This window comes from Temnothorax longispinosus, chromosome 3 (genome assembly GCF_030848805.1).
Source record: "Temnothorax longispinosus isolate EJ_2023e chromosome 3, Tlon_JGU_v1, whole genome shotgun sequence".
Classification (NCBI taxonomy): domain Eukaryota; kingdom Metazoa; phylum Arthropoda; class Insecta; order Hymenoptera; family Formicidae; genus Temnothorax; species Temnothorax longispinosus.
This window is the reverse complement of record NC_092360.1, coordinates 23,885,560-23,911,583: the sequence shown is the minus strand read 5'-3', so window position 1 is coordinate 23,911,583 and position 26,024 is coordinate 23,885,560. Positions and strand designations below refer to the sequence as shown.

At 40.7% G+C, this 26,024-nt stretch overlaps 2 protein-coding genes across 6 annotated transcripts in view; one reads left to right on the top strand and one right to left on the bottom strand.

The window, feature by feature from the left end:
• Positions 1-26,024, bottom strand: part of LOC139810695 (uncharacterized) — a 163,103-nt gene that overhangs the window by 99,799 nt on the left and 37,280 nt on the right. The window lies entirely within an intron of this gene.
• Positions 1-26,024, top strand: part of Scalloped (TEA domain transcription factor 1 homolog scalloped) — a 166,016-nt gene that overhangs the window by 106,383 nt on the left and 33,609 nt on the right. For all 5 annotated transcript variants that reach the window (XM_071774455.1, XM_071774456.1, XM_071774457.1 and 2 more), the window contains 2 exons: positions 9,360-9,484; positions 12,762-12,900. In XM_071774455.1, the coding sequence (XP_071630556.1) occupies positions 9,360-9,484; positions 12,762-12,900 (264 nt within the window). The remainder of the gene's footprint in view (positions 1-9,359; positions 9,485-12,761; positions 12,901-26,024) is intronic.

The following is a 26,024-nucleotide window of genomic DNA, read 5'->3' as shown; positions in this document are numbered from 1 at the left end:
TTTTTTTCAACGCAAGGGAATGACAAAACTCTAGCGGAGCTTTAGAGTACAGCTGACAATGAGACGTAGCGAATGAATGAAGTAATCCGGGCCACGTTCCCTTAGAATTCCAACTTTGTATTCCAAAGTTTTGCAGCGTTTTACCAACATCTCTCCATTTTGTCGTCGCCTTCATATCTTCGATACTCGTCATCTTCATGCTTCCTTGACACTACCCTCTCAACGATTTCCCTGCTTCTTCGCACGCTCTCAAGCTCCCCGCTCGCTATTCATCGCCATGTTTGCCTGGCACACAAGAAACCTCAGTATTCGTTTTCTCCACGTCTTCTCGTCTCAAGTCTCAAGAGCTTATTAAGTACGCCGGCGATGTCCCTGCGGTTTTTGACGGAAGATTGCATTATTCGTCATTAAAATCGTATTAACTCTCGCCGCGACGCGTACACACGCGGCAGACGCGAGCTAATGCAATTACGCGAACCGCGCGAGGATCCGATATTAATCCTACCGCTCGCGCTCGCTCCAATTTGAGCGCTCCTCGCCAATTATTTTGCGACGGTGCGGGCGATTATTTCGGTGCTAACTTTAATGTAATAAAAGATAAAGAAGGTAGCGAAATTACATCGCGATTATTTGCGACGCGATCGAGAATAACGATTGTATACCTACGTCGTTTACATTAGCTTTTAACAGATCTCTGAATGCCCTATATTTCGTTATTCCTTAATAAGAACGTGTCGATCGAATTCAAGACTATATCTCGACTATCTCTTCTTGCAAAATGTTCTTGCACGTGTATCCTTTGAAATATTTAGTTTCGATCATTTCTAGTTAATTTTTAAATTAAATTATGAAGGTTCTGTCACGTATTCACTCGTATTGTCACTAACTCTGAAGATAACTCACGTATAGTATAGATATTTATTGTTTTTATGCGATAACGCAAATTATCGACTTGCCTTGACATTTTTTTTTTTGAGAAAAGATTAATGCCAAATGGACCACAAAATTTGCAATAAAAAGGTATTATTGGTGCATTATGTGCGGACAGAGCGCCGTATAATAAATTTTTCAGTCTACGGGCACGTTCGCCGTCGTCACGAAAGTAAATAGCGCGCGTTACAATACGCGGCCCGTAAGTTTCGCGAGTGGTTAGTAATTTTCGCTTTACGTGCGAGCTCTCGTTTTCTATACGAATGTCGAATATAATGCGGTTAATGCTCCTTGGTTCCCGGGGATGCGGGACGGTGAGACCGAGACACGGCTCCCTGTCCTTATTCTCGAAGAGCATTCAATTATTGACTTCAATTCGGAGCCGGCGCATTAGCATAGCCCTGAATAATTCATGGTCGAATGGTTAATCCCGCAGTATGTAAATTAATCCCTCTAATTGCGAGCGACAATACGATGAACGTTGCAGCCCGAGCGCGGCCCAAATCGCGTCCGATTTATGTATATATTCTCGGTTTATACTCTTAACGAGATCGCGACATAATTTTCTCGCGTAATCTTTACAAATTATTTTACTCGTACGTATCGAACGAGCGGCTTGTAAAATGCAAAGCGATAGCCGTCGACAATTATTATCGGTCGAATTATTTCTGTGATTTACCCGCGCAAACGACAGCGTTGAATATTCATGCCAAAGATTTCGTGCAGGAGTCGACGGTGTCGAATCGTTATTTTTCATGGATCTTCCTGGAAAGATTTCCGCGGGAAATCTTTCGACAGAATTATCCTGTTTAAATTCACTTTGGGAATCTAACGAGCGTGCATTTCGGTCTTAGAGAGCCAAGTCACCGTTTCAATGACTGATGACTGACACGTCCCATGCCACGATTTTTACCCGTGCATAATAGGCAACTCGTCGTCGACCAGGGCGATGCGCGTTCGACGGAAAAAAGCAACCCACGCGTTGATCGTGGAAAAACTTTATCGAGACTCGCTGCTAATTGAAGTGTTTGCGAAAGTGGCTGGCGTTTGTTGCGATTTCTACCATGTTGCCTCGCGGAGATCCGTTCTTTGCAGGGATGCATCCCTCTGATACGTATTGTACGCATATCAGGGTGTGTTGCGCGAGCGAGCGCGCCCGCGGCCAATAAAGCCCGCGCGGATTTACCGTATTTTTTTTCTGTTCGTTAAGAATTAAAGAGGGACACCGTTACTCGAGAGAATATCGCATTGTTTTGCTTTTCTCTCTGGCTCCGGGATCTGCCAATATTTTCCGCGCGATTCCCCTATACATCCCTCTTACCAACACGCGCTATTAATCGCGAAAAGCTTCAAGTGCGTTTATTATTTTTCCCCACTTTTACTTCGTCCCTCTCCGCCGCGCCGCCGTGCATACGTTGCACCGCGTACTCTGGTTTTCTTTTCAATTGTTCCGGCTCCAAATACGGGGAGGCAGATGATTCACCGCACTCGGTGCTCGGCGCTCTCGCACGAGTAAATACGTACATACGAGAGCATGATGCGAGCGAATTGAGCGCGCTGTTTTTCATTTAACCATGCGGAGATTAATCACTACCGTGCGCGTCTCGAATAAACGCGCACCTGTGGCTGCTGGGCGAGTTTTTCATCACTCGACTCGGCCGACGACAAAGAAATCGGGCTCGGCTTTACGCGAGAACTCGTTGATTCATTTATCGATGAAATTGGTACTTGGCCGTTTCATCGACCAGTGAACTAATGTACAAAGTAGGAAACACGCGCGTATCTGATGTGTCTTTTATATCGTAAATTTTTGTTACGATCCTCAATTCTAAAATGATACATGAAAAATAAATTCTCATAATTAAAGCCTAGAAATATTTGTACTTTCTTAATAAGAATATATAATAGAAGATATAAAGTATAATAGAATTGTATGTAATGTTGAATGTGGACTCAGGTATTTAAAGAGGGAAAATTTAGAAAAGTTTAATATGGCAGATAATGTAAGAGCGTTGATAAGAATGAGATGTAAGGTAATATGGAGAAAGGTAATAAGTATTGGTTAGAGGGAGAGGAAACGTTATGTGTATTCTGCAGACAAGGTAAGGACAACATCAGTCATTAAGTATGTAGGAGATTGTGAACATACCAAAAATTGGTTTATGGTTTATAGAATTGGGGAGAAATAGGAAAGAAATAATAGACAAAATATATAACGACGAATTAGATGGAATAAAAGGAAATGTGTTGAAACACGTGTAGAAGGAGAAAGAAGCAGGTAGATCAATCTAGAAAAGGCAGATGGGATCAATGATGTTGAGGTTGTGTGAAAGGATAGAGTGTGTTTTAGTTGTATGTGAACCAAGTCCACTTTATGGCCGAAACTGAAGTAATGAAGATTGATTACGTGATAAGAATATTATATACGTTCGTGATGAGTGTTGATATAAGATTTCGCTGGGTCGCGCGAAATATAATTGAATTAAAGACATCACCTTTTAATAAATCTACTTGAGCATCCATTTTACTTAACCATCTTGTATTCGGCGCTTTGCCTCGTGTTGTTTAGATCACGAATGCACTAACGTGGCGCAATAACTTTGCGCGTAATCGTCGTCTCAACGGCTCGTGCCTTTACGCCGTTTAACGCGATATTTTATCTAAACCGTACAACGGGCGCGGCGATTAAGACTGATTCGTCGCGGTCGATTTATAAAGTCGATTATATCGCGAGCGCAGGCTCTCACGAACCTTTTACTTTACACCGAGGCAGCACCGCGTATAATCGTTCGATAATATCGAGACGTGGCTCGTGCCAGAACCGATTAGAATTCTTAATGGCTCGCATAAAAGGCGGGAACACCGCGCGCGCGGGTTGCACGGGACGCATCGTCTCTTAATAAATTTTACGGCACGATAACTCGCGACTAGCATCGAGATGATAATTAATTTTCCTCAGAAATTTCGCGCGAAAGCTAAATCTCGTTACGACGATATAAAAATGCTTGTAGCTTCTGTTATAATGTAATTTTGAATGTCTATACGGAAAGAACGGTTTTGCTCAAGTATCTAAAAATTTAGCTAGATACAGATCTGAAAATAATTGTGTTGGACCATAAAAATAATTATCTATGTAGAATACTCAAACTGATTGCTAAAATGTCAAAAAAATTTTCAGCATTATCATCATACTTCAGCAACCTACTATAATTATTTTGATGGTGCAACAAAATTATTTTCAGATCTGTATCTATATAGCTAAATTTTTAAATACTTGAGCAAAATTGTTCTTTCCGTGCACGGAACGATTTTACGGTAATTTTGCGATTTGTTATTCGGCAATATTCGCGGTCGAATACGTTGAAATATATACGTGGCGTGTGTCATCTCGGAGTTTCTTTCTTTGAACTCTTTCAACTATTTGAAAGTTAGCTTGAAATAGATCTCTCCTTGGTGAAAACTTGGAATTGTTAACAGTTTCTGCATCTTAAAGCGATTGAAAATATAAAAATCCCGACCAACAGATTTTCGAGATGTTGTTAATTAAACGGGTGAGCCCAACAGTCTTCACTAATTTTAGAAACAGATTTATGTAGCGCACATTTTATTGCTTCTTAGAGTTTTTATTAATTTCAATTTTCACCAACGCACAATCATGTCTTTAAGATTATATGTATAATCCCTCACATTTTTTCTTACAATGCAAAGTCAATGTCAAGTGCAGCCTCTTTAGACGCACTTTTACTTTAGAGGATTAAAGGATTAAGACAAGTGCCGAAGTTGCCGACAGGCTGAATTGGATCTTTCCACTTTCGTACGATTAGTGATAAATAACTCCGTCAATGGTTCGCGGAAGATCCGTCGGCGTTATGAAAAGGTCCGAGAGGCTCGCGAGTGTGTTATCGGACATTCGCGGTGGCGATTAAGCGGCTAGGTGTCGTCACGCGTACGTGTATGCGCCAGCGAGGGTGTGTTCGTACGCGTTATACACGGGCGTTCAACACGGGCAACGTAGGGACAAGAGAGGCGATATATAATGTTCCGCGATATTAAACGGGACGCATTCCACCGAAGCCACCCTCTGGTTCCTGCTATGAATGCTTCTACGACCCCCGTCTCCTGTCTCACTCCCCTGCCTGCCACCCACCCCCTCTCGTCGACTACCTCCGAAAAGCGGGAGGACGAGGAAGAGAGAGATAGATAGAGACAGAGGACTCGACCAGGGACACCCCCGAATGGTTATACGCCAAATTTACAGCTTAGCCAGTGCCACGCTACTACTACCACCGCGAATACGGCATTTACTACCTCATCCCGGACCCCGGTAGAGTCCCCCGCAACCGATACATGCCATGCATCTGTATGTCAGTATGTGGCTCAAGGATAAAACAGCAAGAACATTTTCTCTGCGCCTCCGATATGACGTTCTCGATGGCGACGTCGCGAAGAAGGCTATTCAAAGTATTCAAATTGTTGAACAATTCTGCGAGATTTGCGTGATTTTTACCATCTTTCATTGAAATGCACAGAGATGATGTAGAGTTAAAAAGTCATTCGTATTTTGTTTCGACATTTTTTCCGTTATAACACTTTTAAATGTCCCAAGAATACTGCAGGGCTTTCGATATTTTGATCTCATTCTATTTATTCTAAAAATACCGAGATTATCTCACGTTGATAAAACAATAATCAAATAATCCTGTTTAACGAGAATCATACCATGTCGAGTTTCCAAGAGCTTCAGGGATTTACTGCACACACACACAATATTGTTCAAAAGCAAACGTACAAAAACGTACAAAAATGTACAAAAACGTAGAAAAACAGGGTGAAAGATGAACATTCTCGCAAATGTCCACAATATCCCATAATATCTGCCTTTGTCGCTCAAAAGTTTCTACATTCGTCGCGCTGCTGCAATCTCTACACGTTGGATGTTTTGCATTATCATAATTCTTATTTTAGTATAGAACCTCAGCCAGATTCAACAATTTAACAACTGAATTAATTAGTTCAATAAAGCAGTAACAAAATTAGGAAGTTTTATCCAGATGTGTACGTAACGTTTAACATATTTTCTTCTGCTATGTAAGTACGCACTAATATTTTTTGATATTTCAAGATGGAGAATTATATAGAAGTCTTCTGGTTTGTTTAAGTTAAAAAATAGATTCTTGGAGAGAAAGATTAATAATACACTGCAATTGTATTTATAAAGAAGTACAAAAATATATATGCATTTGCCTAAAACAGATTGCCTCACACGTGCATCTATTTTTGTTTATTTTAATTATTACGACGTTTATAAGTATTTGTATTTATATGTATAAGTATAAACGATCGATATATGAATTTGAAATATTTTCCAAGCATCAGAAAGAACTCTACTGCACAAAGAACGTAATATTATTTTGTAGATCGTTGAACAAAATTAATCGAACGCTGTCTTAGGTCGTGGCTCCTGATGGTGGAGCCTAATAAGCATCTACTGAATAATCCGACCTATTCGACCGATGCGCGTCCTTATTACCACCGTCTCTCTTTGCGGGCCGAAAATTTGTCGCGACTCGATCATTACTCAACGAGAGCCGGGAAATCTAGCACCGTAATATCTGGCACCGAGCGACAGCGCGGATAATGGAGAAGGACGCATATGTCCGCGATCTCGCGCGATCGTAGTAGTGGCCAGGACATTCCGAGGTTTCGCCGGCGAGAGGCGTTCTCCCTCTCGAAGTTCCTGCACCCTATCACGGTCGGCCTGGTCATACCCTATCCTTCATCCGAACATTTCCATCCCCTGGGTAACCTCGATTCTCTCTTCTCCACCCCCCTCCCCACCAACCCCTCTTCTTCGTTGCCAGCAAGAGCGCCGAATGCAATCATAAGTCATCCACCATGATCTATGTCTTGTGCCGTTCTAGCGTCACGCGCTCGATCTAACGCAAGCTAGATCATGTGCACGTGTACATATTCACACACATATGCACGCACACGTGCACGTGCACGTGCGCGAGTACGCGTCCGCATCTCGCGTCTCTATTAAGCCACCGCTCATTTTCCAGCTTGCATATGAGCATGTTCGCCGTTAGCCGCGACCACTCGCCGGATGATTGCTGCTAGCTTCCGTGCGTTTTCAGGAGAAACGTATATCCCTGACAGTTAGCTTGCCTATCTTTATGTGAAGCATCGCCTTCGGTTCATTCATGAGACAAGCCAGAAAAAACAACAGTACATTTTGAAACACTAGTATTTTTAAAATACTACAGTATTATAAGAATTTATACAGTATTATAACAAGAATAACATGAGGAAATGTATTATAAAGAGCGATAGCGATGCGTTTTTTAACACGTGAGTGGTTAGGAGAATGAAAGGGATTAAAAAGGGGACTGAAAGGGATTTTAGATCGCAAAATAAAACGTGCTTAGATGAGTGGGAGGAAGTAAACATGATGAATTTACGTATATAATGAATGTGACATATAATTGTTTTCATTCACTTGCTTCTTCAATTCCAATTATATCATCCAAAAGCATTTTTTTTAATTTATAAGAAACTGATTATTTATCGCGCACATTTATTTTTTGAAAATGGCTAAAAACAAATTTTATTAATTAATAAGTGAAATATGTATATTTTGCGACATGCTACATTAAAGAAAATTTCTCATTCGAATTCTGCATAACAAATTAATTACAACGCAATAATTTTTCTCGAGGTTATCCGTTACCGACTTGCTCCTCGCAAAAAGACGCTCAGCAAACAACGATACCTCAACTCACCCAGGTACAGGCCCACTAAACCCAACAATCCCTAGTTTTCTCTCCCTTGGCCTCTTCCCCAAATGCATAAAGTGGAACGCGTAACACGAATATCTGCGTATAATTAACAATTATCCTTCTCATCTCTTGAGCCGTGGAATGGCCGGTACATGCGCGCTGGCCCCCGCGAATGATCCTCCGATGAATTTCGTCATCACGACGAATGCCATAGAGAGGGTGAGAGACAGGGTAGAGTGAGAAAGGGGCCGACTGCGGAGGGCACGCTCCGCTTTTGGCTCGGGGGGTGGTTGTTGCTACGGATCGGGATTTGCACCGCCGCCGGTGGTACGAACCTAGCCGGGGAATAGGGGTCTTTTCCGGGGGCTTAACATACACACTCCACCCCCGGTAGGCGGAGTGTACCGCCTACGAGCTACCCCCACCCGCCGCCGTGGCACTGATACGCGATATCAGCGAACACTTGTTGCTCCGACAAGTATAGAGCGACGACGGAGTGCCGTCTCTCTGCCTCACTTTTACCCCTCCACGCACGGCCACGATTTTTCACGTGCTGATTTTTCCGCCACCTTCCTCTCCGCGCGCAGCGTACGTATGCCTCCTTCTCTACCTTCACATTCTCTGGGCGAGTCTAATCTGATGGGATAATATTCCAGGAATAGGATAATAAAAACGAGCTATTAATTCGTTATGCTACAGCGAACATTATTATAAACAATAATCCACATAAAATTAGGAATCATGTGCAGAAAAAGTCCTGAAAGAGTGTACTGTAATGATTATGGAACTGCGGATAACACTTGTCACGAATCAAAAAATTTCGTTCGTATACTTCTTTATTATATCAAATTAGAAACTTTTACTTTGCCAGTAAATAAATTAACCGTAAAGATTTTTTACTCAACCCAACTGGCTATCTTTATTTATCACGAGGTTTGGGCCATTGGTTTCGGTCAATTATAATCGTTATACAACTAACCCAACTTACTAACCTAACGTTTCGGCTATAGGTTTTAGTCTTTCTCAATCGATGTAACTTTTGATGCTAATATATATTAGCATCTGATATGATGCTGATATATATTAGCATTTTCTTTAAAATCACTGTAAAGAATTTTTTGCGAAAAATATCACCTCAGTCGGGGTTCGAACTTAGACCTCCCTACATTCCGTGACGAGCGTCTTCTTTACACTTTCCGTATTTTAATTAATATCTATATTATTATTAATATTGGAATTATTATTATCATACCAAGATTATTATACACGTTACAAACACTTTTTGCTACTGAGAGATGTAACAAAATAATCCGAATGTTGCTTTTTTTCCATTCTTTCATTTTCATCATTTTCTGTTCTACTAATCTTAGTTATCGTTTCGCGTATTTATTATCTTATACTTTTATCAATACGTTTCGACATTATCCTTTCGATGTCACGAGCTCAACTTTAAACGCAACTTTTACGAAAAAAAGCTTATTTATATGGTTATAGATTTTGTGAGAGGCAGTAATAACTTTCTGTCTCGCAAAATAAATCCAGGTCATTCTCGTAAACTCAGTTTACGAAGCTGGACTGCGAGCACAGCTTGAGACTGGGATTTTTCCGAGAGGAGTTAATAAACTGCATTCGTCCCCCGTTTTGTTACAGGCAGTGCGGTGGCTGCAGCCGACACCATTTCCGCGCCGTGGACCCCCGCGAGTTCCGGGCCGCCGCCCGACGCCAACGGCTCCGGCTCGGATACGAAGAACCTCGACGTTGGCGAAATTAGCGATGTAAGTCAACCATGCCGTCGCCAATTAAGAACAACTGCGAGCGTAGTCTCGGTGCCCTTTTTTATTTCAATTAACTCGCCAACCTGAGTTCGAAGGGACGAGCTTTTTCGGCTCGCGTTTACTTACGTCACGGAAGAACACAGCGCTTAAACTTCCGCAGTAGTCAGTATAGAGCCGACATTTATCGTTATTCTTTCGGCATCATTTTATGCAAAGACTTAAATTGAGCTAAGCAAAATTTCTCGCTGTAAAGTGTAGGTGCAATCGTTACTTGGTTTAATACTTGCGGAAGCCGGTAAAAATTGATTAAGACTTTTCGCCAATTTTCGATTACTTCTATCACTGCTGTACGTATCATGCAGAATTTGTATGCAGAATTTGTAAAAAATGGACGTTAGTGAGTCATTAGTTTTTGTTATATAATTCAAATTTGTAGTTGATGTGATATGTGCGCAATTTTTAAAAATTGTTCTAATAGTTTTTTAACTTACAATTAGTGTTAAAAGAGCGGTCATGGTTTCTTTCGTGTTTAAATCTTACTTTTCTATCTCACTCATTTGGCAAAGAAAAAGTTCCAAAATATTTGAGAGATAAAAGATATGATATTAAAATTATTATGTAGGATTTATAGGGCATTTTGTAATGCCAAAATAAAACTTAACAACAGTTTATTTAGCAATATTTTATAATCTTTGATGTTCCTAAAGTTAATATCGAACTTACGGTTAATATTAACATTACAGCTTGAACTAAATAACAAAGTTATATCGATGTCGAGAGAGAAGTTAGCTTTTTGAAAGAATTATGCGACATTGAAATTTCAATACTTGGATCTCTATAAATATCACACGGTTCAAAATTAAATCACTTTCGCGGTTGTTTTATTTGGAAAACTTATTTGCATTTGGAAATATATTCTACTGTGGTAAGACAACATCATGAATATTAAAGTGATGAAAAATGCACGGGATTATTTAAACGTTAATTCGTTAACTTTGGCACATGCAAATTGGATTTATTTGGGTCAGACGTACGAAGCCACTTCAAAGCTTCAAAGATAAAGACATTTTAACATTTTACTCCTCGTTTTTTATATATTATTCAATATTATTTATTGTTTCTATTCGTTTACAGAGAGCGAAATAAGCGCGCAAAGTTTCTTTTTTTTGTTGGAAAACTTTAGTCACTTGTACGAACGAGACACAGTTGATCTACTCTTAGACTCTTAGGCCTTGATCAACGCGAACCGAGATCAAATCGAGGACTTTTTCGTATCAACGGAGAGTCTGCCGTTTTCGGATCGCGTGCTCGACGATATTATATCGAACGTGGCGAACGTGACTAGGGTTCTCGGAAAAGAGATAGCCTGTTTCCTCGCACCCTTTCCGCACTTCTCGGTATCTAAACGCCCAGGTTAACCGTTTGTTTCTCGGCACGGCACGGTGAAACAGGGGGGATCACATGTTTCTCTCTTTGCGCGGCACGGAGGTTTTCGATTCGTTGAGAAATTCCAGTCCAACGAAGTACTATTCGAACTACTAGATGGTTCTGTGTATCGCGTATTCGCGCAACATCGTCACCCTTCGAACTAGAAGGTATCCTAGCACACCGTGCGGATTTCGATGCGATGGACGGCGCGAAAGAAAAACGGAGGCGAAAACGCGAGATACTCTCTCGATTCGATGAGAGAGAAAGAGAAAGGGTTAAGTCCACTCACTCGGCCACGTTCCAGGCGTGGCTTCGCGGCTGCTGGGGATCCTTTGTTTCAGAGGGCGAAAAGTCTCCGAGGTCCGGCCACGTTCGCGATCGACGCGGCAGATAAATTGCGCGCGCGCACGGTCAGCGGCGGAATCGCAAATAAATGAACTTTTCTCGAACGTGCTCAGATCGTCGAAATGCATCACGGCGAGAACACTCTCTTGCGACGAAACGTACGCGTGACGAACGTGACGAATGTTTGCGCGAGAATCACGATTGAATTGCCTCGGAATTGAAAACGTTTTTGATCGGAAATTGATAGCTGATAAGAAGTTGAAATCTGATTGGAAAGCTAATTCGATAGCGGAACACACGTCAATGCAAGTTTTCCTGCAAAATTTGTATTATGGAGTTGAATAAGTGATGGAACTTTGTTTTATTAAATATTAAAATTATTCTTATACTATTCTTTACAAGAGTTTGAGATAATAATTAATTTTTATTATACATAGTATATTTCATAAAGTTTCTTTGTTTTCAAAATATGATTTTATGATTGAAATCACTGACAGGATTATATAAAAAATGCACAAAGAATTGGCTTAAACTGTTTTGTCGACGATTCAATTTTGACACAGAAACGTAAATAGTTAATTTGTACTCCACGATTAATGATGATCAATTGCACAAATAGGGATTTTAATTTGAATTAAAAAATTATAGTATGTAATATGTGTATATGTCGACAAATATTGTTTTTTTTTTTATTATTTTTATATTGGTTTACGATATTATCAAGAATGTGTTATCTTTTTCTGTGAGAGCCTTATTGAGATTAAGGGGGTCGTCTAGTCAAGAGGCTGTTTTTTGGGGGGAATTTTTTGTAAGGAATCATAAGAATACACTTTGTTGAAACTTTTACATCATATTTATTGATATTTGAAGAGTATTTAGAAATTTTTCCAAGTTGATATATGGCCAAGAATCCGCTGTAGAGCGCCCCGACGACAGCTGTGTAAAAAAAACGGTACCCACGATTCCGGATCTCCAGTTCATCCTAAAAAAAAATCCTCTTAATCTGTGGATGTGTGTCTATCGTGTGAACTAGAACCAAATAAAAATATTGAAATTTCAATTTTTGCCAACGTTTTGAAAAAAACGTCATTATGAAACTTTTTTCAAAACGTTGGCAAAAATTGAAATTTCAATATTTTTATTTGGTTCTAGTTCACACGATAGACACACATCCACAGATTAAGAGGATTTTTTTTTAGGATGAACTGGAGATCCGGAATCGTGGGTACCGTTTTTTTTACACAGCTGTCGTCGGGGCGCTCTACAGCGGATTCTTGGCCATATATCAACTTGGAAAAATTTCTAAATACTCTTCAAATATCAATAAATATGATGTAAAAGTTTCAACAAAGTGTATTCTTATGATTCCTTACAAAAAATTCCCCCCAAAAAACAGCCTCTTGACTAGACGACCCCCTTAAGGGTGTCGGGGCTCTAGCTGATGTAAGATACGTGCAATCCATCCTTCTTAGGTTATGCTAGATTAGATGATCGTATTTTCCAGGACGAGAAGGACCTGTCGGCAGCGGACGCGGAGGGTGTGTGGTCGCCGGATATCGAACAGAGCTTTCAGGAAGCTCTTACCATATATCCGCCATGCGGTCGACGCAAAATCATCCTTTCCGACGAAGGGAAGATGTACGGTGAGTGCCACATATATTTCTATCGTTTTCCGATCTATCGCACAAAAGTCCTTTCGTTATGACTTTAAGACTTTGTGAACTCTCATCACCTATATGTATGTATATATGTGATTAATGTGATAGTCACGTCACGCAGCTGACAAAGGTATATGCCGCGCGATAAGAATGAGTTGGGCCAAGTTAAATGATAATGCTCGTAACATTAAAGAAATCACGCATGTAGTATATTATTTCGCATACACGCAAGTACTTATTATATATTACCAATCGTTACAATGTAGTCTCGAATAAAATATGACATTATTAATTAGAGTATAGATACTATTATTCGATTTTTTCTTAAAAAAGAATATCTTTGCAAATGCAATATTATTCCGAAATGAGAACACATACGATATCAATGTTAAATACGAAAAAATGACTTTGACTTGCGTTACTATACGTCAAATGTTAACCGGTTACCATTTATTAAAATAATACGAGCCTTGTAATTTTTGAAAAAATAGTAGAAAAGGATGACTTTATATATTTCATTTAGGAATTATCTTTCATCGAGGAAAGAAAGCGAGGGGAGGGGAAGAGACGTTGATATTTACAAAGTCAGTTTTTTAGTTTCTACTGTTTTCTGTTCAAACTATTAATTTTCTACGATTCGCGTAATATTGCGGTGAAAAAAATTTAATGATTGACGAAATATATTGTCCGGCACGACATTTTATCATTCGCTTTGATGAATAATCCATTCGGATGCGCTCACATTCTCGTAAAGCTCATCTCACTCAGCGAGAGAGCCGCGTGCGTTCGTTCGTTCGAGGCTGCGTTATGTCGAGTAACGTGCCTAATGTCACCCGAAGAAAAAGTCCGAGGAAAGAACGTTGTTCTCCATGTGACGAGCACACTACTGACAGCAACCACCGCTCGCCAACCTCCGCTCGCCACGCGCCCGCGCCCGCGCCGTCCTCCACGTACGCGATGACGGTGACGGAGAAACGTCCAGACGAGGCGTCGTTATTGCTCCGGTGCTGAGGTCAGTCTACGTGACTGACCAGATATTGCCCGGTACGAGACCGGCGGTACCGCCATGGCCACCGCCGTAAACCACCACCACCATTAACCGCCATGAACTCGCCACCGAAGCAATAATGCCTCGCCTTCGAAGGAATATTCGCCCTTCTGGCCGTCCCCGGCCGCGGCGCCGAACCCCTACTTTTGTGCCCTCTTTGCCTGTCTTTTGTATTAATTTTCTCATTTTCTTGCCGTGAATTCGCCGCCGTACAGCTTTGCTCCTTTATGGAGAACGGTAATAAATTGCTAGCGTCGCGTCGTGAGTTTGTGCCAACGGAATACAAACTCGTCGAACAGATATACAAAACAGATTTGCAAAAACCATGATAAACAAGTATACGATTTGCACACACGTGGGATTTTAAGTGTCACATTTCGGAGAACGTGCATATTACAGATGTATTGGTTCTAATATTTAGCGTCCGTGTGTAAACAGCAATATTTTCTTTCTTAAGTTACATGATAAATCGTTATGAACAAGACGTATATGTATAAGCAATACATCTTAAAAATGCATCCCCAAAGCTTTTATAATTAAATAAGAGTTATTCAAAATTATTATTATAGATGAAAATATATAAAAATGGGCTCTATATTCTTTTTCAAATAAACTCACGCCTTCATCTCTCATTAAAAGAGTTAAAAGAATTAATTTTATGGTAATTTTGTGGGGGTGGAGGTGCACCTCGTGCCGAGGCTACTGTTATTCTCGAAAGGGCTGTAAACGAACCCTGAAATTGACTCCCAGTCCCGTCGCATTCGGGGATGCGACCAGGTCGCTGCCACTTTTCTTCCATTCTTGCGTCTTGGTGGGCAAATTTTCCGGACCGTTCGGCAGGAGGACGTAGGCCATATTCGCATGAATCCCATTCGTTAAGGCACAATGTCGCTTAATTTCCGAAAGCACTTGGCGCGCAAAGCCAAGCGGGTGGCAATTCAATCGCGATGCGTGCGCTCTATGAAAATGGAGTTTAATTCAGGCTCCTCCGTGTCGACGGAGCTGGTGGATGAAAACAGCAACAACGACGACGACGACGACGACGACGACGACAATAATGTCGAAGCGACGTCGCGTCGCGTCGTCTCGCTGCTACCCTTATCCTCGTTTCGTCTTCACTTTGTGCGCTTCATGATGGAATTACTGCAATCGCAGAAATTTTAATAAATGTGTGATGATAGTAGTATTTGTTGGACTATAAACTATGGATTGTCATATTTTTATAATTGCTTGTAACAAGACAAATTTCGGCAGTGGAATAATTATGAAGCGTTTGATATATCGAGGTAAACAGCTTTTTAGTGAATTAGATTTTAATAACTAATTAAATTATTTAGATGATTTCAAGAAAAAGGTTGATGTAAGGGATTGTTTTTAAGGCTCAATAATTAATTAATATTGACCTTTTAAGAATTATTCCGTACAAATCTGTGAACAAATATCTCCGATATTATTATATTTTATTATACAAAATTATGTGATTTTTCTGTAAATTTGTAAATTAGTGTACATTTCTAGACACTGTCTCAAAGATGTTTCCCTCTTTCTGGGATATCTAATTAATTTGTAATATCTCAAAGGAGAAAGAGAAAAAGACGAGAACGATTTCACGAATACAAAGTTGCGTGGGGGTATCTCAATTGAAAATCCTTCTCGCTCGCTATCTCGTCGTCGCTATCGGAAGATAGCGTCTCGTACGGACGGAGAAATCGCTCTCACCGGGACGCAGTTTACCCCTCGGTAATTTCCCCTGGCATTGAGGAATGTGAAAGTCGGCGATTCTTCGCGTCGGCAGAGAGAAAGATAGAGAGAAACGCGCGAGTGACGCGATATCAGATCGATCCTTCGACGTCACGAAAGACGAAGGAGCATCGCCTTCGACGCCCGCGCCGTACACCGTACCTATATACCGTCGTCGACGAGATGCAGTCGACCGTCCACCGGATGGAAACAAAGGATAACGAGGCGCGAAAATCGCTTAACGCGATTGGCCATCGATCCGACGGGAAACTTATCTCGCCCGTCGTTGCTCACTCGCCGAGCCAATAAAGGAGAGATCCCTCGGCCTTTCCGCGGGATTAAATATCTCGGGGCAATTTACCTCCTTCGATCTTTCCTCTCCGCACCGTTCTCCTCTCGCCTTCTCGTTTCTTCTTCCTTTTTCTCTTACCCTTATCTAGACGCCGACGCCCAGATTTCACCGCGGAGAAACGATCGCTTCTCATTCCCGAAGCGATACGAGAGGGTGAATCCAATCGATCTGAAATTTTTTCACGCGTAGCGCGCTGTGTCATTATTGATAATAATACGATAAAGGTGATTCAGCTTTGAGATCGTCGAGAAAAGCGTATTAAATATACGCTACAATCCTTAGATGTTTAAAGAAGTAAAGAAAGAATAGGTCACGGTAACAAGTGATTTTTTGTGTAGACAGAGTGATAGCTTTATCATATATCAAGATATGTAGTAATGTCTTTACACTGCGGAGCGTCGCGCGCCGTATGTCGCGTCAGAACGTATTCTCATTTGCGAGCATAGAAAAAGTTGGAGTAACGCGAACCATGTGGACAACGTGAATCATCACGATATCTAGAATAACAAGTGTTACAACCTAATAGCGGACAGCAGTGGAATTACTAGCTGCTGGCCCCCTAATCTAACGTACAAAGCGGCAGCGTGGCACACGGTGTCATAAAGTTAAAAATTAAACTTGAAGATTTGGTGTGTGTCGTTTACAGCATAAGGTTATAGTATACAAACTTTTACTTTACAGTCAATCTACTTCACAGCTTTTTAGTCGCTTTTTGTTGCACGTAAAACTAACATAGACCTTGATGCAATGTAGTCTATTTACCAAGTGTCATATGGTGTACATTTCTATATTGTGTACGATAAAAAGGTAAAAATAACAATGTCGGATAATTTTAAGATGGTTTGTGTAATACTTTACGTAAAGTATTGCATTTTATATTCTATTGTTTTTGTCTTTCAGGCGTAATAATATTACGAAACATAAAAATTAGAGAGAGTTTGTATAATAAATTAGAATATAATCTATATATAATACAATAATTATTATAAACTATTTTATTATTAATATGCCTTAAAATACGAGAAAATTATTTTCTCGCAAGATTAATAAAGTGATTTACCTTGCCCAACATATCGTTCAAGTTACTCTACACGTATCTATATTTGTTAGAAGCACGTTGTAACAAACATTTGGCATTACAATTCTACGAAAACAAAAGTTCAGTTGTCTTTAATACTTTTTTCAGGTTATCTTGAAAAAGGCTTGGGATGGTTCACCGTGCCTTATATAACACACACGTGGGGCCGTGGGGCTCAACTTTTTCTATTCATGTACATACATGCACCGTTAGAGGAGATTGATAATTTATATTTGTTCAATTTATTTCGATGATACATTCGATTCTGCAAAATGTTTAATTGATTGATTTCCAAGGCACACTGTTTAATGTTTGTTTTATTTTATTTCGTTTTATATCTTTTAATTTTGTCATGATTTATTTTTCATTATTGCACGTAATTTAGATTTAATTATTGTGTTTATTTTTTGAAACGGTGTTTTTCCACAAATATTACTTTAATTCCTGTTTAATATTCTACTCACAAGTATAGGCTTTTTACACAGGGAAGCCAAGTTTTCTGGACGGCTCTGTTTCTGATATTACGTCGCCGCGACCGATCTGCACCCTGCGTACTATTTTTAATTGCCGCGGGTTGTAATGAAAAAGTACAGAGTATATTGTATTATGATGTGTGTATTGCGATGCGTGATTCAAACAATCGAGAATGAATTTTGAAGCATTTAATATTTTTCTTTTTTTATTGCTAGTGAAAAACTTGATGCTACCAGAAAATCATATATCTCGTATTACAAATTAAAAAGAACGTACATGAGACTGACGTAGTTGCGCGGAATGTTCAGAGAGTTCTTACGCAGAAATCCTACAAATGAAAGGATATATCGGCTGAGGCATGAAAAAAGAGAGAGTCTGGTCTGATAATCATTATTTGGTCAATAAAGCAGCAGTCGGGCTGTCTTATAGAATTTGATGAGGACCCGTTAATCGTCCTTCTCCATCGCGCTAACATCTGAGGACGTGCTCGGGAGGCTGAATTCCGCTCGTTCCGTTTCATAAACCTGTCGCACTTCACAAAATAATCGGGCATTACTTATGGGATAGCTGTGACGCATGTATCAGTAGGTAGGTCTTTTTCGAAAAATCTCTCGGGCTCTGCTCGCCGGTGAAGGAGGCAACTTTTTGTGAGCGCAGTCGATAGTCTACGAACAATGTCAAAGTGGACTTCCTGTGTGTTGGAGTTGCACGGATCTCGGCAGAGGAGAGGGAGAGAGCGGAAAGGCTCGATATTCTTTGTGGCCGTTTCGAGGTGGAAAGAAGCTTTCTTTCTCTTTCTTCCCCCCCCCCTCTTTCTCTCTCTCGCTCTCTCTCTTCTTTCCTCTTTTCTCTTCTCCTCTCCTCTTTCTTCTGTCCGCTCCTTCGTCCAAGCGGAAAGAAATCGCATCGTTCCTTCCCACGAAGGACTAGATCCTTCGTCCTTACGTCCACGGCATCCAATAAACCGGCAGAAATAAAAGGATCGTGCTGCGCATCATCCCTGTCCGTTGTCGGAGCACAGAACAAGGAGCGAGAACGTTTAGAGAAGCGTTTAGGTTTCTTGCTTGTACACCAGAAAAGAAAAACTGCCGCCGTTGTGCCGCTGCGGTCTCCCGGAACACCTCCGACCAGCTTCCATCGGTGTAACTTCTCTCCCGGTGGGTCAATGTTCCGGAACGAACTCCGTAAATATAGTTTCTTGCAAATTTCCTCGCTCCCTCCCTCCGCCTGTTTCCCTCGTTCATCCGCCCGCTGGCGTTTACCAAGTAATATTACACGATCGGTGCTTTACATCGCTCGCGCGAAGCGGCTACGAGGAGCTTTTGAATAGATTTTCCGATCTGTCGGACAAATTCCAGATCCACCGGGACAAACTCGCCCGATACCAAGACGCGCAACTTTTATCGATATATCGTTACGTCCGCGCTAATCGAGCCACGCCGGATATACACGGATCGATGAATAATGGAGGGAGAATAAATTGGTTTCTCGATTGCAAATTATGTTTTCATATATATAAATCAATATCATAAATATTTATTGACTGCATCAGTTGGCGCCAGGAATTTAGATACCGATAAAAGTCATTTAAAGTATGTCTAATAAAATTATAATCTTGATACCGCGGGGATATCGAGGTGCCATCTATCGTATTTAGTATCGCTAAATCTATAGAGAGAATTTATTAACCACGTGTATATGATTTGGTCTAAGGTCCGTTTTATTATTGCGTGTTTATTAAAACGTATTAACGTGTATCAAGAATGACAGCTGAAAAAGGACTAGCAGAAAGCGACGTAAGAGCCGAAATAAATCAGTATCATTTATGTGCGATGAGTTATTTTCGTGGATTACGTCTAAATATCTTTTAACGTTGATACCCGCGAGGAAGAACGAGATGAATAAGCGTGCGGATGAATGAGAACGAGGTAACATGCTGCTTGAACTCGAGCCGCGAGTCTGCATAGCTCCGGGTAGTATTTAAATAGATGATTCGACCGCACGCAGACCTATCTGGTCTTTACTCGCAATCGCTCAAGTGACCTGCATGACAAATCTATCGGAGATATATATAAATATATATATATATATATATATATATATATATATATATATATATATACTATCCATAGCATATGCTATATATATTAATTGACTGGTAGATGTCTTTCTAATTCGTCGCGAAATCATATAGGTACGCGAAATCAGCGTTCTGCATCTATTAACTGAGGGACTTGAACTTTTAATGAATGAAGACTAATTCTTCTAATAATGAATATTTTTTATCAAGGACGTGCTTTTCTTTTCACTGCACGTTCTTTCGGGATCTCTTTGCACTTGTAATCATCTTTCCCATTTGGTACGTGCGAACGTTTGCGTCGCTAATATACTACGGTTTGATTAGAACGTACTATTTCAGAATTTCTTGGCGCGTTACGTCCGTGGATTATTTCCGTCGCACGAATTTAATGTGAAATACAGGAGGCGCCTTGCGGACCATGATGCAGGAATGTGCGATGATACAATGGTACGCCTCGGCATTTATCTGATCGCTAATAACACGTAGGGTGCTGTCCCCGTCTCGTACTCTCCAGTCTTGCGATCACGTACTCTCGTGCTCCGAGCCTTATGGAACCGTGCCGTACGTACGTGCGCCGTCGTATTCTCGTTTATGGGTCATCGAGCCAGGCGTCGTCACAGCCAGGAAAACGCGTCATGCGACCACGCCATGGTGATGGACGCCATGAATCTCGACCGTAAATCGAATCGCCGCGATCGCTAGCCGTTAATTTGCACTCGTTACATCATGACTTGCGTTCCACACGCAAAGGCACCGAGTTCGCTTAATGAGCGAACCAGGAAAATTTTTGTTCTCCGTCCGATTTGATTCCATTCCTCGAACGCTCTTTCGATAGCCTCGCAAAATTTGATAACGTGCGATCACCCGTTATATCTCGTACAATGCATTGTGTTGTATGATGAGTAAACGTAAACTAAAAGTCCAAGAGCCAATCATTATCACTCTGAACGAGTGTGAAATGGCAGGTGTAACGAAAAGTGAAACGTGAGCCTGTGCACTTGCAGTGATTCGCCACTCGAAGAAAGAATAAACGTGCACTCTTCAAGTTGGAACAAAATTTGGTCGTCATCACACTCCATTTGAGTGTGAAAGGGCACGCTTGTCAAGTGCGGTGGTAGATCAGTGCCCATAAAAGTTGTTTGTCACGCTACTGACTCTACTGATTAAGAGTGGAAAATTTCAGTCTGTTATAGAGTCAGTTTTGTCAGCCGATCTTTATAGTGAATGCAAAATTCTCTATAACTTTATAAGAGTGAGATCGTATATTACTTTTGTGCAGAGCAGCCGCTCTAAATATTTGAGCAGTAAAAAATTCACTCCTACCTTGCAACTGCCCGAATTTACTCCTCAAATTAGAGTAACACGTCTCTCTTTTGGCGTGACTATCACACGTACTCCAACATGATTGTAGCAAAACCACTCTATGAGATTTAGAGAGTATATATTTAATGAAACAAAATTGGTGAAAAAAAAATGTTTTGTTTTTTTACGGGGAAATATTTCTCATGCATGTATTAGATAGTGTATGACGTAACGTCATTTACATGAAATTTACGTATCTTGCTAAAACAAAAAATAAATGTAGCATAACGAGCCTTTACGATGTTATATACGTATACTTGTGTAAACGAGAACAACATGATTCTATGACGCGGAAGCTAAAAAGATTTATCTATACGTTTGTTCGTGCAGTATTTCTTACTTTTTTGTGACTCTGAGAACGATTGATCCTTCTCGTTTTCAAGCAGCTATACTGTGATATGATTTTCTTCTATAGGATAAAAGTTCTTTAACGCGCGCGCTCTCTCTCCTTTTTCCCATCTCTGATTAAATCTTTCCTATCCCAAACTTGTACGAAACACTTGGTGCATCTATTCGAGAATAGGTTAGATAAAATCGTATTTCCGGAACATATTTAGATAGTTTTGCTTCTAAAAGCTCCTAGAGATTAGGCAAGGCTTACTGTTGTGTACTGTACAGAGTGCATCACCGCGTGTATAGTAATGAGAAAATTAAAGCGGTCATAACGTCCTTAATCGAGTAAGGCGCTTCTTCGTTTAAAGTTTAAAGTAAAATATGAAATTAATCATGGTTTAAAAGAAGGAGGGTTTTCGCGCAACACTGATTTCGCATGTTAATGACTCTTTGTGAGAATCCGCACAACAATTATTTTTCGTTTATTTTTATCATGTCACTGTTTGATTTATATGGTTTTGGCCCAGTATTAAATTAAAAACAAAATGTTTTTAATGGATCTCGATATCAATTATAATAATGAATCAACTCTTGGGTTGTTCTCTCGGACGTTGATCTAAAAAGATTAATGTTTGAGTAATAGAGACGAAGCAATGCTGAGAAAATTTCAATACTTGCGAGTCGAAACTTTTTCGCTCTAAACTATCCATTTCCGAAAAAAGGGTAAATATTGACCATTTACTGGAGTATCGCGAGTCGTTGGATATGCTGTAACTTTCCTTCGATGCGACAGGACCCCATATATCGGCGCAAGTGCTCAAGAAGGTATAGTGGAAGGATATAGTGGATGGGTGTGTGTGTATATATATATATATGTTTTATGTTTGTGTATGTCCGTGTACACACAGGCAACCGTAGATGTAGAGGGTGGAAAAGGAGGAGGCAGTGTCCAGTTATTGACCGGCGGAAGGAGGGTGTCTCAAGCGTCCTCCGACGCTTTCCCCGGCAATTCTGGAACCGTCGCCTTTCGTCACCGCGGTGACTCGACAATCTCGGACGTCGAGATTCATGAGTTCACATCGAAAGTCGTAAAATTTTTGTTACGGATTTCCCTCGATTAATATAGAGTTGCGACTATTTCTTAACAAAAATTCCTCGATTTCATCGAGACGGCATAATGCAAATTTTTTTCTTGCTTGTTATACCTCGGATTAAAAAAAAATCTGTTGGAAATATCCATAGAATCCATTTAAAATTAGTAGCGGGAAAAAATTGACAAAAGCTGTCGCGCAGAATAAAAAACGTTCCGAGCATCGCGTGTGAAGAAACGCACACTATAACAATATTATAATAATAAAATGTGAATAAAATATTTATTTGTCTGTTTTCAAGTTATCGGACTTTGGAATCGAACATAGTTAAATTAAAAAGAGCTTTCAAGCATTTATTTATTATATTCATCGATTATTCGATATTACATGCATCGAATATCTGGTTCGTAAATTGATATGAGAAGCGGCCATAGAATTTTATTAACTAAAATCCCAGGATGTAATGAAAGTAATGTTGAAGAGTTTCAGTACATTAAATAATATAAAATCGTACTTGGTTTTATTATTCTATATTTTTTGTTAAGTACGTGCTTTAATTTAATCTACGAATAATGTGAAAATAATAAAAGAAAGGAGGACGTGAAGATTGAGTGAGAGTATTAAAAATTATGTAAACAATCCGAAGCAAATTTATTATTTAGATTGTTGCAAGTTTGTCGCACGTGTTTTCTAAATATGTCGATAAATTCAAATTCGATAATTTCATAAGGCAACGAGTTCCCCAGGTAGCACGATTCGACTAAAAAGAATTTTTTCACATGCAGTAATCCGATAAAAAGAAAAACGCCAACTTTTAACGCTGTCGGTGTCGGTTACGAAATAAAAAGCGTCGAGCGGATAATTTCGCGTGGCGAATCCCGGAGCGCGTTAACGAGATACGGAAACGCACGTTCGATGCCCTTTCATGCTTCCCGAAGCGACCGGCACGGCCAGCTCGGACCCCCGGGGGGCTTCTTCCTCCTAAGGACATCCACTTCGCTCGCGATTGCGAGCTTCTTCTTCCTTCCTCCTCGATATCCGATCCAATAATCTGATACCGAGCGGCCGTTGGAGCGTGAAATTATGGGCATTGACACGACGCGCTGCGTGCGGACTCTCCTCCGCAAGGGGGACCACGCCGACGACGAACAAGACGAGCCGCCGAGAGATCAAACTTTCTCTATCGGAGACTCGTCAGCCACGCACAAACATAGGTATAATATCAGATACGGAGTAACGCAATGTTTCGCAATCTTCTTCGATTGACGGGATGCTTTCGAATATTTTTTATGGAATAGAAATTAATTGATTCCTATTAAGGAGATTCTGGAGTGACACGGCAATTACCGGCATTTACAAGTTCTAATTTCCTTCGACGTGGCTTCACAGAATTGAAAACTCATTTACGTATGTTTAAAGTACGTACAGAAATAATGTGTGAGATGGTAGGTTTGGGACTGGGAACTTGGAAAGTTATAAAAATTATATTTGACACTACTTGGTGTTGCTCTTTTTTGTACTTGGAGCTGTGAGGTCATGAAAACTTGAGCTTAATATACAAATTATGACTTGAGTGTACAAATCGAAAGTGTCTCGACTTTCAGACTATATAGATCAAAGAACAGCATTGCATCATTGAAACTAATAGTAAGATTAAAAGCCTAATAAGAAAGATTTTCACACAACAGATTTTATGCATGTATACACGCGCACAAGTTAGATGCAGAACGATAAGACTATAGCAGAGCACTAATAATGTGCAGAAATAGGTGTCAGAGCTTGTGTGCAATGGATGCGCTGCGCGCTGTTGTAATCTGTGTGACAATACAGACGAAAACTGACAGCTCTAGATACAAAAGATGCAACACACACACACCAAGTATTGTATAGTATCAAATGTAATTTTTTTAATTTTAAAAGTTCTCACTCTTAAATTTGTCATCCCACACATTATTTCTGTACGCATTTTAAACATAAATGGGTTTTCAATTGTAAAGCCAATTCAAAGGAAATTGGAACCTGTAAATGTTGGTAATTTATGTGTCACTCCAAGATCACCTTAATATTTCAAACCCACTGAATACGATAGACTGAATACGATAAGTAGAAAAGAGAAATTTATTCGAAGATGTTGTGGATAAAATTTTGCAAGTTACGTGATAGGTATATCATCCACTTCCATCAGATTTATCCACTATACAATTAGATTACTTATAAACCGGTAACACCGGTATTATACCGTTGCTTTTGTGCGCGCATTAATAGACAAAATATACCTACATCAGTTGAACAGCAAGCGTAGAAATGAGAACGTAAACATAGAGACAAGGTGCAAAGTATTCACGCCAGTTTCTAACTGCTGCGACCACGCGCGCGTACGTAACATATACACGTAACCGCAAGAGAACTTACGTACGTGTCCATACAGACAACGGGCAAGCGTGTCTCCGTCCGCGTAGGTATATACATGACACACACATTCCACGCTGCAAGTCCAGGGTGGACGCAGACGTGCGAGTACTGGGACTGGATAGGTCGACGAGGGATGTAATAATCTGCGTCCGCATTGTCCGTCTTGCCGGGCATGGCCGAGTCCTTTGACATCTCGCGGAGTTTAATTAAACTCGAGCGTATAATAGCTCCCCGCCGACGACGACGACGACGACGACGACGACGACAGGGAAGCAGGCGAGGCGAGCCGTCCGTGGTCCGACGTTCGCGTTTCCCTGTGCCTGCCTGGCATTTCGTCGGCCGTCGACGCCGTAGACGGCGCCTTGGTTGTTTTGCCAACCCCGCGGGGACATTTCCTGTTTTATGAAAACGCGGAAGAATCGTCAGGAAGCTATCTCTCTCCCACTCCTGCGCCACGGAGAGATTTGTTGTTTCATCAGCACCGTCGATTTATTTCCCGCTGATGGAATGAATTATTAATTATTTCTGTATCAAGGTACATTTTTTTATCGAATTTTTCCTCTGGTATAGAATCTCGATTAGAACCCGAATTTTCTACAGATATGCGAGACGTGTTTCTGCTTGTATACCTTCCATTTCGGAATAAGCCGTTCAAGGGAGAAAATATACCGACGTCGTGTGCTTGTAATTAAATCAACATTAGAGAACGTTATCAGAGAAGATTTTGAATCTGGTATCTTTATTAAAGCGGATTACCGAGAGAGTACGTTCTTCCCGAGACACCCTGTATAAACTTGATTTGCTCAATATTAAAATGCCTCAAAGGCGTCGATGATGCAAACGCCGCCCGTTGCGCGCCATTACGTTCGCACGGGGACCGTCCCTTCTTCCGGTTATATGCGCGAGCGAAAGACCAAGGACGAAGGCGGTCGGTCGCCCAACTCTCCGCCCAAGAAAAAGCTGCAAGTATTTTAATTAGCGCAAGTACGTCGTTTCATATTTGTACGGGGCGAGAGCGCTTTGGCGTTGCGCGATGTAATGAATATTAATTCGCGGAAGATGCTTTCTCTATCCCGCTCGCGCTTTCAGAACGAGAGAAGGATGGTGCGGAAAAGGCCTTCAAGCCGGTCGAAGCGATT